Below are 15,293 nucleotides of genomic sequence, written 5' to 3'. Positions count from 1 at the left end.
TTTACATTGCTGCACTGGTACTTTTACTCAAGTAAAAGCAAGTCCGATGTTTTTCTACCGCTGGTAATGTATTGGTAATGATAGTGTAATATAAATGACAAAATGAGCTGAAATTGCTATTTTCCCAGCAAGTACTAGGACACGGGTATATTTTCCTAATAATACTACAACCAAAGCAAGAGGTTGTTATTACTTTTATAAGAGTTGCATGTGATGACTCACAAAGAACTGGAAAGCATGAGGTGATACATTGAGGTATTTCTGGTGCATAACACATAATCTTCAAAATGCATTTCCATGTGCCGCCTTTCTTGGCTGATTTTTATGCAGAATTGGGAATGGTTTCTTAATGCTAGAAAGCAACAGTGTTTTTATCATAAATAATAAAAGAGATTGGTGTTTTGCAAAGATAGCTGTCATGAAATGAGCCGATGGGTTTGCCGCACACAATCAATCAGCTCGATTGTTACACACATTAACTAAAATGGGTTTGTGACAAATGGTGGAGGGGCAGCGACAGCCACTTTTTTCTTCTGAGAGGGGGCTTTTTATTGAGGTGAGAAAATTCTGTGGCAGACACCAAAAACATGCATTAACATACCACTGCAAAGCCAAGGTTAGCAAACCCGGACCTTACTCACTTATTAGCCGTAACTACCCCTTTGGAAATATACATCTATAACATTTGGCGCACAGACCTCTAATAACAAACAGCTAACAACCAGTCATTATGGGGGCTTGAGCAGGAGATTTACAAATCTTAGGTTCAGCGGCTTTGGACAGGTTCCCCCTCGCTTGAAAATGGTTATTCCATCAAGGGCATGGCGAGCTGCGTGATAAAATCTCGTGATTTATTCCCGGCGGCTGATAATTACTGGTGTCTTGTCACCTGTCAAAAATGAATGGACGGGGAGAGTCCGAGGCTGTAGTCTTCATGCTCTTTACACCACAGCAGTAAATCTGACATGTTTGTGAAGCCATAAATCACCTCTTGTGATAAAGCCTACATACTCCTCGGAGCTGAGCGGCATGGGCTGAACATTTCAAACAGTTTTAGCTAAAAAGGTATGCAGGAGATCAGCAGGGTTATTTGAAAGGTGTGGTAAGTACAGTGGTTTAAGTGGTTATTTTACAAGCTCACAGGAATGGATCATAACAAAACAAAAAGGGCAAATAATAGTGAAAAGTTTAAACAACATCATTATCAGTTTTTGCACGCGTGAGGCTTTAACCGCTATCAGACAAATGCATGGTGCAAACATTCAGTGCGTTTACATGCAGATTTTAATCGAGCTATGCTAAAAATCTGACTTTCTGACTGCAGTCCTTGTCCCAGTTTACATGCAGCGGAGAAAATCGAATAACTGACGGAACTTGTCCTCCTCCTCCACACTAGGTGGCGATATGTGTCTTTTCAGCGGGATAATACCACATGAATACATTCCATTTTCCGGTTGACCTATTGTGCCATATAATAAACAAAAGTCGCCAACCAGATGGCAGCTCTTTTAATCTCCTACGTAATGTGCGCGCTACTTTTGGTGCAGGTAAGATATGCGCTATCCCTTAGACGGTTCTTCTACTGACTGTTTACTGTCTTCTTCTGCATCAGCTTTCTTCAATGATCGGTTCTGGAGCATGTGCACACGCGTTATCCGATTGTAGCACGATTAAGACGTATTCAAGGTGGATAAAACAGAATTCCAATCACATTATCTGGGTGTCTTAATCAGATAAAGAGAACTCTGATTTTAGTCGGAGTAACATGTTTACATGCACTTACATTGCCCAGATAGAGTCCGATTAAGGCAATAATTCGTTTTCTTCACGTGCATGTTAACGCACTGATTGAGAGAGAGATGGCCTTTTTAGACAATTTGTTCATCCACACAATGTTCTTAAGGATCTACACAATGTTTTCTACCACATGCTGGTGGGAATAACATTTTTAGATTAAGCATGCATAAGAAATACCTAAAGTAAGCCCGCCTTTTAATAGATGTTAATGGTTTAATTGTGTGGGTTAGAATCACAAAAAGTAGCATAATTTGTTGGTCGATGTAAGGATGGCTGAGGTGTTTAGGTTTTTGAAGAAAAAATAAATTCTTCTTCTAAATTTTAAAACCAGTAGTTTTACCTTAAGAGTGGATGTTGTACTTTTTAAAGACATTTGCGTTCCACTTTTTGAGCAAATTGTGCAAAATATCAGTCGGCGTCAAGACATTGCATTTTTTCCTTCATCTACATATGCGAGGGTATATTCTCCGGGACAACCGCGTAAAAAGGTTCGACAAAACGTTCCCACCTTCTGTGACAGGAGCTGAAACTGTGGGCTGTAATTGTTTTAAACGTTGGCGTCTGAGAGCTGCAACACATACAATAAAAAGAAGACTGCAGGAAGGAAGCAATGCTTCTCAACGACCCTCAGTTCAGTGTCTGAGGGGTCTACTCTTTAGTTACCTGACCCACTGCACTTGGCCAGACGCCTCAGTGCAGTGACCTTTCACTGTCCAGTATGATAACTAACACAGAGTGTTATAGGTCTTTCTTTGTGTTGCACTTTGAAAAACAGAGAAAGAAATGTAAATGAAGTATAACAGTTGCAGGCTTTGTATGCCACACAAGTCACTGTTTTCAAGGGGAAAAAAATGAATAAAAATATTTCAACAGCGTGAGCTCTAATGGCATCAAAATGGAGGTCCATCTTGACGAGCAAGAGACAATGAAAGATCGATAGCCTGAGCCAGCAGCAATTGCAGGTTCTAATTGTAAAATATTTGCCCTTGTTTTTTCCTTCTCTTTGAAGTCTAGGGATCACTCTGCTCTTGTCCTCGGGTGCTGCCCAGGCCTGATTTATGGGGATGGGTTCCAGGGAAGCTACTCTAAATTACACGGCCCTTAAACCTGAGCAGAGAGAGAGAGAGAGAGAGAGGGAAGGAGAATCGCCACTCTAGAGACAGCTAATTGCAAGGACAAATCTTTCCTACGGTAGATAAGAAGGTTCATCTCTTTCCAGACTTGACAAAAGGGGAAACACACATAATAGATTAGCCCAGTTTGATAAATGAACAATTTGTCATGAATGTCCCTGAGACAAATATTCACAGAATATCTACTCGATGTCTCTTCATTACTTATCATTGTAAGAATGAGCTCGCTCACTATAGAGCGCAGAGAATAAAGCCATCGTTCAGTCAGGGAGTAATGCCGTTAGTAAAGTAATGAAATGCACTGATTGGAGTGTAATGGACTAATTTGTGCTAGTCACTTGTGACTTGAGTTTTCCAAACTATTTATCTTCATGAACATCTTCAAGTAAAACACTGCAGTAATGTAGAAGATTACAGAAGTGTAAAAAAAAAATGTGCGAATAAAATTCTCTACAAAGATGTTACAGGAAGTCTAAACTTAACTACAGTTCCCAACTAATTAGTGTGTTTTGCTACTGTTCTACACTGACGTGAGGTGTTGAAACTCTTCTGCAAGATCCTGTAAGGGATGTGAGGGAGAGTCAGTAGGAGGAGGAGGTGACAGTGCCATTTGCCTGGAGGGCGCCCATAAACCTGGAGAGGGAGAGAGTGTGCACCATTCCTCACAGGTGACTGTACCATGTGACTTCACGATCTTTAAAAAGCAGGCCAACCTGTCTTGTTGAGGTACATGTAATCACAAGGCACGAGAGGAGTCAGAGGAGAATACCTGGGCTGTCGGCACACCAACAAATACCGACAGCCCCGCACCAGAAGCTGAGGAGCTCTCAGAGAGTGCACAGAGGAAGGCGAGAAGACCGCGATCACGGCACGCTGTGCAGACCGCATGTAGATGACTAAGACTTTTTCCTAAAACTACAAGTAGGAAGACTTTTACTCCGCCTGGCCAAGCGTCCACGTTGCTGATACAATGAGCTGCAGCAGTGTTGCAGGTTCAGAATTCTCTGAGGAGGAGCTGGAGCTCGGCGGGCTCGGCCAAGGTGAATACGAGGACAGCTCCAAAGCGTCGTTCCAAGACAGCGAGAGTTCAAGCAGCAGCCCCAGCGAACCGGAGGAAGGTCAGACCAAGAAGAGGAATCGACCCGTCCGCTCGAAAGCCCGAAGAATGGCCGCTAACGTGCGCGAGAGGAAACGCATTCTGGACTACAACCAGGCGTTCAATGCCCTCCGCGTCGCTCTGAATCACGACCTCAGCGGCAAACGGCTCTCGAAGATCGCCACTTTGCAGAGGGCCATCAACCGCATCTCTGCCCTCTCAGTGTTCCTGAGCTCAAATCCCCCCAGCAAGCCCTGCGCCCACCGAGAGTGCAACAGGTCGTCTGCGGGGCCGGCAGCGTTGGGAGCGTCTCGACTCGAGCAAACCAGGGTGACGGTCCCTCGTCTGGAGCATCAAAGCTACGTCCCCTGGCACGCGTCCTTCCCCCACCAGATGCAGTCACAGCCAGGGCCTCACGTGCACAGGCTGCCCGGGGAGGCACACGTGTACATGGACAACACTGCGTCATCGTGCCCCCCGTCGCCGCACTTCCCTTGTTATCCCACCGAGGGACAGCTTTACGCCTCGCACGGACACTGCAGCAGCCCCCACAACCATCCGCCCAGTCCCCTGCGGTACCCTCAGGTGGGCGAGGGGCTGGGGTACCAGCCGGGCATGTGGGGCCCGTGCACTCAAGGATACATGGACACTTATGTGGAGCCTTCAGCCGCGTTGGGGCTTTCATGGCAGGTGAGCTACCTGCAGGAGCCAGAGCACAGCCTCCCTGACGTCCTGTAACAAGCTACACACACACACACAACTGTGAAGCCCTGAAGAACACCAGAAGACTTGTGAATGATGTGAGGTTCTCCCGCTGTTGCTATATGCGTAATATTACAATAACAGTATCCAATCACAGTCTCGACTACAGAATGTTGTGTATATTGTGAAGTGTATTTTTATCTTGCATTTCAAAATGTTAAATCTAAGGGATGACGCCGCAGACGATTCAAAGAAACATGCTCTTGCCATCAAACTGTCGTCTTCTTGGCGTTCTGCGCAAGTGATTGGAAATTATGTTGCATTACTAAATGAAAAAGACCATGAAAAGGAATGAGTGGACTAATCAAATGTAACTGCTTCCATATGACAGTCGTTCGTTCTTTCTTTCTTTCTTTGAAATTGTAATGAGTGCATCTTAACAAATTGTGGCAAAGATCCGGCACCAAACTTTACTAATGTATTTATTGTCTGTATTGCATAAAAACTATTGGCTGTTTTAAGGTTGTAAAGAGTCTGTACATACTTTTTTCAAAAAAACTTGATAAGTAAATGTTTCATTTATATGTTTCGTGTTATGCCTTGTTTTGTAACAAAATATGTTTAATCAGGTTTACTCAGTCCTCCATTGTGTGCATGGATGTCCATGAGCATGCACGCCTGTGTGTGTGCTCTCGTACTGCTCTCTTTCTGAGGACCACTTTGAGTTTCACACCATCAGCGTGAGGACATTTGTACAACGTGAAGACATGTTTGGCTAGTCCTCACTTTTTTACAAGGCTGTTTTGGCTTACGGTTAGGAAAAGGGTTAGAGGAGGCATTATGTTAAGGCATGTCTTCACAAAGATAGCCACACAAACGCAAGAGTGTGTGTGTGTGTGTGTGTGTGTGTGTTTGATTATAGCCTAAGGTTGGTAGCCTCCACTATTCTGTGTCTGAGATGACAGAGGTCCTTCACTCTGCTGAGAAATGTCCTTACAAGTCCATTCTTGTCATTTTTTCAAGGAGAAGTCAAGTTGTTATTTACACAGAGCAAAATAAAAGCACGAGCAGATAGCGAGAAGGACAACACCGACAATGTTGGCAATGCACTGGTATAAAAATATAAAAATTAAGTGCCTCTCTTGCAGAATTTGCTTATCTATATTTTTTTTTCCTTTGCTCATTTCTGTCAACACGTCTGCTTGTGCCAACAAAAGTGAGATTGGTTTTACAAATAAGTCAGCTGCTCTCTTTTTTTTTTTTTTTTTTTTTATTATTAAGAGTAAATTCTAACCACAACAGATCCTCCCGGCCATAATAGCTCATGTTAGTCCCCGGAGCAGCATGTTATGGAAAACAGCTTTAATATCAGACCATAGGACAGAGCACACCGACAGATTTATGTAGGCTCAGGAAGGAAGAGTGTGCCCCGTCATCAGCGTAGTGAAATCCCCTGTCGGGTTCCACTGGCCCGCAGGTGGAATTGGGTGTGTTAGAGTGTTTTGAACGTCCTGGAGGTCTCCCAGCAAGAGCCTGGAGAAGCTGCTGAAAAGCGTTGGCCTGGGGAGAACTACTGCAGGCTGAGCGGAGAAATAAATGGTGTGGTATAACAACAATTAGTAGGCAGGAAGGAAAGGGAATACGGACAAAGAGATGAATGGGGAGGAGGAGTGAAATAATAATAAGAGGAGGATATAGGTGGTGAGAAAAAGCTGGAGAGTGACTACGCTTGGAGCCCATCGTTCAGCTTCTGCACAGACGTGAATCACTGGAAAACCTTGACTCACCAGTCAGAGACAAGAGCGGCTGACAGCGCTCAGTGACGGCATGTCTCTTCCTCCTCCCTTTTTGGCACAAGCGCCGTGCCAGTTTGTCTGCTCGCTCGGGCCCTCAGCACGGACCCTACACACTTTTGCATGCTAACAAAAGTGTTAGCTACGTTTAGCTACGTTTCTAGTTGCTGGTCTATTTAACAAAGATGCTAAATGGTCTTATATAGCACTTTTCTACCTACTCAAAGGTGCTCAAAGCGCTTTTACAGTCAGAGACACATCCACCCATTCGCTCACACAAGCACGCACACATTCACACACCAGTGTCAGTTGCACTGGGAGCAACTGGTGGTTCAGTGTCTTGCTCAAGGACACTTCGGCATATGGGACACTCGGGGGAGTATCGCCTACTATCTCTGCACCAGGAAAAAAAAAAGGGTGCAGAAAGATAAGCTTTTTGTTACCCTATTAAAGAGTTGTAATCAACATGGATGTGGTGCTTTAGAGTCTTGCTACCAAAACTGACAAAATCATCATTTGACGGAAAGTTTGGATTCAGACTATTTGTTCATTCATTTATAGTTCTCTGATGTGAAAGTAAAAAAAAAAAACACATTTCTGCAAAGTTCAAAACAACAACACATGGAACAAAAACATGAACGCTCATGGGAAACCATGATGGACATTCGCACCATTTTCGGGTGAGAATGCGGCAGAGTAATCATTAGTCATTAGCTGGAGTCCTTCTGTGACTCTATTTAAGTCCATGTGTTGACTAGTTACCAACATTTGTTTGGGCAAAACGACGCGGTTCATCACAGAACAGAAAGCGTTAAAGTGGTTTACCGGGTCAACGTTTCACGTTCGCTGGTGACTCACCTTTGGATTTAGCTCATTTCTCCAAGATGAACAGCTGTCAGTGATGCATCTCTTTTTCAGACTGTTCCGCCCCCTTGACACTTTCTGCTGCCAAGCTGATGGAAAAGAAAACAAGCAAACATGGGAGAAACGATGCCAAGACACAAGGGCGTGCTTGCATGATATATGAGGATGAGTCAGCCTGCACAATGAAGATGCATGTTGATTCTCTACATACTATGCTCACCCCGGGGCCCTAAGTATAAGTACATGAATGCACACACGCACAAATGCTACCGCTATGACGTCAACGGTACGGGGTGAAGGCAATTAAATTGCCAAAAGACAAGACACGACTTCCCATGACATTTACAAAACATCGTACATAAATTATTATTTATTGACTAAAGCTGTACCTGGATGTGAAGTCATGTTCCCAGGCATCCAGTAAAACCAACAATGTCTACTAATATCCATCTAATTTGGGCTTGGATTTCAATCGATGCTTTTTTACATCTACATAGAGTTGAGACTAAATATCATTCTAAACTACACACTTTATAATAGTCAACAGCACATGTGCAAGCCAAAAGCACAAAATAATACATCACAAACCACATGAAATGAGGTTTAGTGCAACAGTAACAAAACAACATTTGCATAAATGTCACTTTGTGTTAAGTGATTCATTTAAGACAAAACAAGCCCTGTCCTTTCCTACATTTGACACAGAAAAGTGAAACAGTGTGTTACGTGTTAGGAGCTTTTTCCTTTTGAATTAGGTCAGGTGCAATCATCTTAATACTGAATGTACTCATACTGTTCTAATTCCCCTGCACAGTATGTGCCGGAACAGGTTTGTTTGACATAAACCTGCTATATGTTGTCCTACTGGTAGTTTCACAACTGAACACTAGATGGAGGCAGGACTTTGGGACTGAACTTTTTGTTGTATCAGGAAAGGAACCAAGAGCCTGAGCAACACTGATCAGCCACAACATTAAAACCACTAACAGGAGAAGTAAACAACATCGACCATCTTGTGACCACTCAGTGTTCGGCTAAACTTTTGGACCTGGCATTCATTCATATAGATGTTACTTAGACATGTAGCACCCACCTAGAACAGACCAGACACCCCCACCCCATAGCAATGATTCAAAATTCAAGATTCAAGATCATTTTTATTGTCATTTTCCACGTAGAACAACGTAATATCGTTTCTCATCCATGGTTTAACTGTTAGACGGGGGGTTGAGTGAGGATGTTAATTCAGGAAGGCAGGGTGGCAGTCCATTGATCATCCTTACAGCCTAAGGAAAGAAGCTTTTCAGCTTCTTGAATGTTCTACAGGTGATACTTGTGTATCTTCTCCTTGAGGGTGGTAGAAGTGACGGGAGGGATGATCAAGTATCTGTGGGATGATCCACAGATACTTGATCTAACATGATCATCAGGTTTCTTTATATAGAGCTCACTGCTACACACGTGTCCATCATCATATATAAAATACAGACACTGACTGAGCACAAAGCTTCACTTTCTTGTCAGAACGCTAAATGTGGGAAGGTGATATCGCTACCACTTCTTATACCCGCGGGGATATTTTTTAATTGGGAATACTTTTCCCCAGATCATTTTCTGGCTGACACAATCTAAAAATAATGCTTTAGTTTACATTATGAGTGGGAAGTCTGTGTAAGAATTAGAATAGATAGAACAGAACGCTATTTTTTGTCCTTTTATTTTTAAAATAATTATTAATGGAAGCTTTATATTACTTTATATATTCTTACTCTAATATAATATGTAAGAATTATTTAATTATTATTGATCATTATTGTTATGTCATATTCATTATTATTACTTTATTAATATATTCATCATTTGCTGGTAAACATGTAATTATCAAATGTAACACCATGAATTGTCTCACACACATGCACACATTGTTCACACTTTGTTCATATCTGTATTGTCCAATAATAATAAAAAAAGAAACCAAACCCAATATCTTACCACACTATAACCCAGTGCTTTCTGTGATCCTGTGAGACTGAACACAAGCACCACCTTCCATGTTCTTCTTCTTAACGTGCATGAAAACCGAACATGAATCAGTGAACGGTGCTCTAATGAGAAGCTGGCCCGACCACAGCAGCTGTGTGAGATTCGAAAACAGAGTCTGTACTTTGCCGAGTCTACTCCCAGCTCTGATGATCTTCCTCCATCCACAGACATACGAGTCAGTTAATGCGGTGATATTCTTTCGCCTGTAGGTATGAATCCAGGTGCGAGTGACTGTCTAACTGTGATCACAATGACATGCTTAGTGAACAAACCGCGCCTCTGGGTTTAATGTCAACACTGATACTTTGTGTGTTTCCCAGATTAAATATTAAGTTCTATTCTAGCTCTAAGAAATCTGTCTGGGCCGTGTGTTTGATTTTCAGACAGACACGTACTGAAATATAACGCAGATTTAGACAAATTTACCCAAACTTATGCACATAAATGTCACATTTAAAAAAAAGAAAAAAGGTTCAAGCATTGAGAAGTAAAAAAAAAGTACATGTGAAGTGAGGAAAGCAAAGAGACAGAGTCAACCTCCATGTGTTAGTATTAGTACTTCTTTCTGTGTAACCAACACATAGCGTAGACTTAATGAGGAACTGAAACAGGCCAACGTTCTCAGGGAGCGAGGAGAACGCTACTGTGATGTAACAATTAAGCTACTTAAGGGAACGAAAAGGTGAAAATTATGTGTTAGAGAGTTAAATTCATCACTGCATTAAGTGATTACAGACGACATCTATTTATGTCTGGCTCCAGGATCTCGAAGCTATTGGCGGAAACACAAGAAAATCACCTGTCACGCCACGAAACACAACTGCGTCGACTGTGCAGCTGAGCTTCTTCAGCAGCGGAGCACGACGGCTTCACTCTGACAAGGTGACACATCTCCTCAGTCCACCGCGGATAACCTGCTTCCTGACACCGAGGTTACGGAGACGACAGAGGGTGACGGCTCCGGCTCTGGGACACTGTGTCCAGCATCACAGCGGAAATAATTTTAGTTTATGAGTGTTAATAAAAAAAAAAAAAAAGAAAAAAAAAAAGAATCCAAATTCAAATTACAGTAAAAAATTCCACGTGTAATACTGACGACCTGCATCTTTGCCTTTTCATTTCCAGCCTCTCTTCATTTTCTTCCACAATGCGAGCTGTTTTTCTGAGACGGAAGAAACGTCTGTTGATACGCAACAGGAAACAACCAGAGGCTGGAAATTGTGGTGACATTTGCTATTCTTGATATTTATGTAGAATATCTCTCACACCCACACCAACACACGAACGCGTGTTTCTATCTCTGTGAGGAACTTTCGGTGACATGATGCGTTCCCTAGCCTCCTATCCTGTCCCTAACCATCTAAAATAAGCCCATAACTCTGACCCCTACGCTGACCACGAGGTAAAAACCCAGTCTTAACAGGTTTTAGCTTTCAAAGAGGGCAACACGGCGAGAAAATGTCCCAACAACGTACGTATTCTGTGAAGAACTGGCCCCCACAAGTTAAGAAAAACGAGACCACATACACACACTTCCCATGTCTGTTTATTTAGGGCTGGCTCTGTGTTTCATACAGTATGTACACAGCGTTTCTTGTATTGTCATTCACTGTTCCCTCCGTTCAGTTTTCTCCCTCCAGCCTGCCCAATGATTCATCTTCAGATTCAGCTCTGAGGACAGCCTGTCCCAATTAAGCCCGGATCATAAACGCAAGGAGAGTATCTGACAGTTCGAAAAAACATCTGGGGCATCTTTCAAAAAATGTCTGTGTCCGGACTGGAGATCCTTAGATCTCGGTGCAGAGCTCTCTCTCAGCAAAAGCTGTAGCGGCTCGCTCCATGTAACAAATTGTTATTCATAACTGTCAGCGATAATGGGCACACGGAATTGGCGAGAGTGTGAAAAATCTGTTATCTAACACAATACTACAGTGGCCCTGAGAGATCAATGCACTGCAGCAGTAAAAATGCTAATGAAGAAAACACCTTCTCAAACTTGACAACCAATGCACAGCATTCAGAAAAGAAAGGGGAAAACTGAAACACCGACAAATTGAGAGGAAACACAGTCACAACACACATGCTGCTAAAAGATGGTGGTGGGGAAAGAATCATGTGGCACAGTGATGTGGTCAGTTATTAAGTTTTCATGACCAATTTCATTTCAAATACAACTTTTTTTGTGGACTATTTACATGACCTGTGATAATACAGGTGTTTGCACACATCTGCATTAATTAGGTTGGACTAAAATGTAGAAAAAAAGACAGATATTTCAATGAAGTTTAATTGTGTACGTTACGTGTTAACAATTAAGAGTTTTTCTCATTAACCCGGTTAATGGCGGACAGTAATGAAATGATCCTTAAAAGATGTTTCATTCGTAGTTAGGCTGCGTTTGTGTTTTCACCATGCATTGAGCTCTTGAGTCCAACTTAAACTACAGCGGTATCAGTGATTGCCTTGTGGACTTGAGCTCTGTTCACTTGGCTCCAATTACTACTAATACAGTGAGACTCTTGCCTTTGACACTATCCGTGGTGTTTATGTTTTGACATGAAGCAAATATTTATTCCTTTTCCTGCCTTTCTTTGTTGTTCTACACTCCATAGTGTCACATTGCTGCTCTATGCCGGACCTGCTTTTATCTTACTGACTTTTACGACTGTAATCATATATATTAAACAAGCAGGCTAGTTCTTTTCATATATTGTGTGGCTGTAATACTAAGAATTGTTGCCTGGCTTCCAGACCGATATGCAGAATGCATCGATTTAAATACCCAAAGAAGCTTTACACTGAATACATTATTCATCCGCTCACACAGTGACACCGTGGTGATGGTAAACTACCTCAGTGGAGTTCACACTGGGAGCAAAGCGCGTTGCCCAAGGACACAGCTGAACTTCCAACCTTTTGATTATTAGACAACTGCTCTACCTCCTGACTTGCTGGCGCCCACAAACACAGACATTATTTACAAAACACCGTTATTTCTGATCCTCTTCTGTCTCACCTCAAGAATGTCAAGGCGGATGTCACTTCTCCAGGTTTCTGCAGAGTATTTCCCTCCATCGTATTTCAGGAGCCATGAATTATGGAAATCTTGGGGAAAACATGCGATCTGTCTTACGGCACCTGTTTAAAGAGGTACAGTGTCAGTAATGAGTGAACACACTGAGCTGGGAGTGTATTCAGATAATTTATCAAAAACTAGTTTCATCCTCGTGTGTTTTAAAGCATACAAACGAAATATAACCGCTTGCAGGGTAATTAATACCGCAACAAATCGAGAAGAACTTCGCGAGACAGCTTGTGCGCGGCTAGGTGACCCCTTCCCACAATCCACCGCCTATTCGCTACAAAGGTCAATAAATACAAGCCGTCGCCGAAAAGATTTCAAATTGCCGTCAGTTGTTGGCATTTTCACTGGAGTACTTTCATTTTCCCCAATTATCTCAAATAAAATCATTCGCTCTGACTGATGCCAGGCCGCGTTACATTCGTTTATTGGCTTGTTTCATTTCAGCACATTCAACTGGAGCTGTGGGATATTAAGTAAGAATATTTTTGAAAGTTGTTACGTTCACTTGTCCAATTTAAACTTGTGGTTGATTTATGTTAGAAGGTAGGATTTTTTTTTTTTTTTTCCAATGAGTCCACTTCAGGGTAAAATCATTTGCATGCCGTGTAGCCCTAACAACTTAAAGAGGGCACAGAGGCTATATCACTTAAAGTTGGTAATTTAGTTAATAGAGTGGGTCTAAATAATTGTGGAAAGTAAATTGGTCTTTTATAAGGTTATCTGTACCCTGACACAGAGCCACCTCTCAGGAATATAAAACGACAGCTTGTTAAGTGATTGGACAGGCTCATTTCAGCTGCTTTTTTCACTGCTGCAACCTTAATTATTTAATTTTCACCTCTTCTTGGAATCCACCTCTAATAGATTGATTTTTTTCCCGAGGAAATTGGATTATAAAGCTTCTATAAGAGGAGAGGGTGGCGGGAGAGAGTCAGATGAGGGGTGGCAGGGGTGTGAGCTGAGGAGGAGAGCATTTGAAGAAAAGTGTCGGTGAAGACCTGAAGGGAGACACTCAGTGCGGTGAATGAGATGATGTTTGTGCTTTAACAAGCTCTCCGAGCAATTACTGTACATTTTCTTGTATTCCATAAACCCCCTTCTAGACATTTGTTTGAAACCAATTCATCACGGCACAAGAAAGAAAATTAACATTACTGATTGAACTTCAACATCCCAAGTCAAATGAGGATGGGAGGCTTACGTGTTCCGGGGCAACATACACATTTCTAGTTTCATTCAAATGAGCATCCTCTGGGAGAGATAACGGAGGACTCAGCTGTAATGAGAAAACCACAGAAGTTGTGTCATTAGTCATAGATAAAGATACAGTATATGGCAGACTTACTTGGCCTCTGGGGCTTTACTGTAGTTTCCTTTGAGTGAGGTTTTCTTTTCTTTTTTTCCTTCTGTGCCGCAGAGACTCACAATTTAATCAATTCCTCTTTCTGAGCCTGAGAAATAGAGAGAAAAGGCAATTACTGAGGGAGAAAATATGATAAGGGTAAAGAATTGAGCGCCAACTGTCAGAAGAAGATGGATTAGTTTTGTTCGCTTAGGTAAGTCACACCGGTTTTATATTTACTGTGTAGTTAAAGGAAATCAAACACAAACATAATAGAGTTGTACTCAAAAGGGAGTTAATATACAACTGGGTGAGACTATCAGAATAATCTAATGTACTGTAAATTTACACATTATATGGACGCAAAAGGCATTTTGATGATGATATATACTCAATATAGGCTCATTACAGTTAACAAATTACCTTTATTTAATAATTAACAGTAAGTGGCAAGCAAACCAATAAACATAAAAAAAGAGAGAAGCTAGAATAAATATGAAGAAATGTTAAACTTTTCCAGGACAGTAAATTGCATTTTTAGCTAGCCACTAGCTAGCTAAAACATGTCAGTGAATTATGTCAAGTATGTCTGCTAGTAATTACTAGCTAGCTAAGCTATGGCAGAGACTCACTTAAAAATGAACTCGTGCAGCCCATAGACTGTATATAACTTTATATGACTTCATATGACAAACACAACAAAAGACTCCATATGGACAACGTGGCGCCATCTTGTGAGTTTGGAGCCAAAGTCTGTGCGCAGGCAACTTATTTTCTATTTCTTTTATTTAGCAAAAGAAACATCACATACAATACACACAGTTACATCAATTACAGGGTACACTACACTTAATTAGTGCTCTACATCAGTGGTTCTTCTCATCTGATCTGGCTTCAGGACCACCAATCACCCCTTAATGACGAGCCGCGAACCAAATCAAACACAATTTTCAACTTCTCAAATTTATTGAATGAAAATATTGCTTTGTACCTGCGAAAGCAGAATAGAATATCACAGTATGGAAACACGGAAAAAAAAACAAACAGCGACCTACCATCTATGAATATGTCCTCCTTTGCTGAATCAGAATTTTTCCGATGCGACCTCCAAAAAACAAGCAGGGAAAACAGAAATGTGAATTCTTGGCTACACTTGCCGTTAGCTAGTTAGCCTTTCTTTCGAACCGGAAACACAAAACCAACGATGTGTCGTTTGTCCGTTCGAGTTATTTGAACATCGTTTGGCCGAAGTGATTCCAGTATCTTAACTTCCAAAGGACGCCCGCCATAGTTGAACTTCCCCATTACGACCTTTCGACACAAATAGCACTTTTAACTAATGACCAGCGGCCCGAGGTCTGACTGGATTTAGCCGATCAGGGAATTAGGGGGCGTGGCATGATACCTGTCAATCACCTTCAAGAACCGAATGAATGAA

General features: G+C 41.9%; 1 protein-coding gene and 1 long non-coding RNA gene across 2 annotated transcripts; one reads left to right on the top strand and one right to left on the bottom strand.

Moving 5' to 3' along the window:
• Positions 1–3,855: 3,855 nt before the first annotated feature.
• On the top strand, positions 3,856–5,469 carry bhlha9 (basic helix-loop-helix family, member a9). Its single transcript, XM_047607292.1, has one exon. It carries the CDS (start codon positions 3,901–3,903, stop codon positions 4,762–4,764), a length of 864 nt encoding a protein of 287 aa, XP_047463248.1. The 5' UTR covers positions 3,856–3,900; the 3' UTR covers positions 4,765–5,469.
• A 677-nt stretch (positions 5,470–6,146) lies between these two features.
• Positions 6,147–15,167, bottom strand: LOC125021405. Its single transcript, XR_007114341.1, has 5 exons — positions 14,911–15,167; positions 13,859–13,964; positions 12,445–12,566; positions 7,380–7,474; positions 6,147–6,308 (listed from the first exon to the last, which is right to left on the bottom strand). It is a non-coding gene; the product is annotated as an uncharacterized LOC125021405 (long non-coding RNA).
• Positions 15,168–15,293: the final 126 nt, after the last annotated feature.

Source organism: Mugil cephalus, chromosome 15 (assembly GCF_022458985.1).
Source record: "Mugil cephalus isolate CIBA_MC_2020 chromosome 15, CIBA_Mcephalus_1.1, whole genome shotgun sequence".
Lineage (NCBI taxonomy): Eukaryota > Metazoa > Chordata > Actinopteri > Mugiliformes > Mugilidae > Mugil > Mugil cephalus.
The sequence above is the reverse complement of the archived record's forward strand: the minus strand, read 5'-3'. Positions and strand labels throughout refer to the sequence as shown.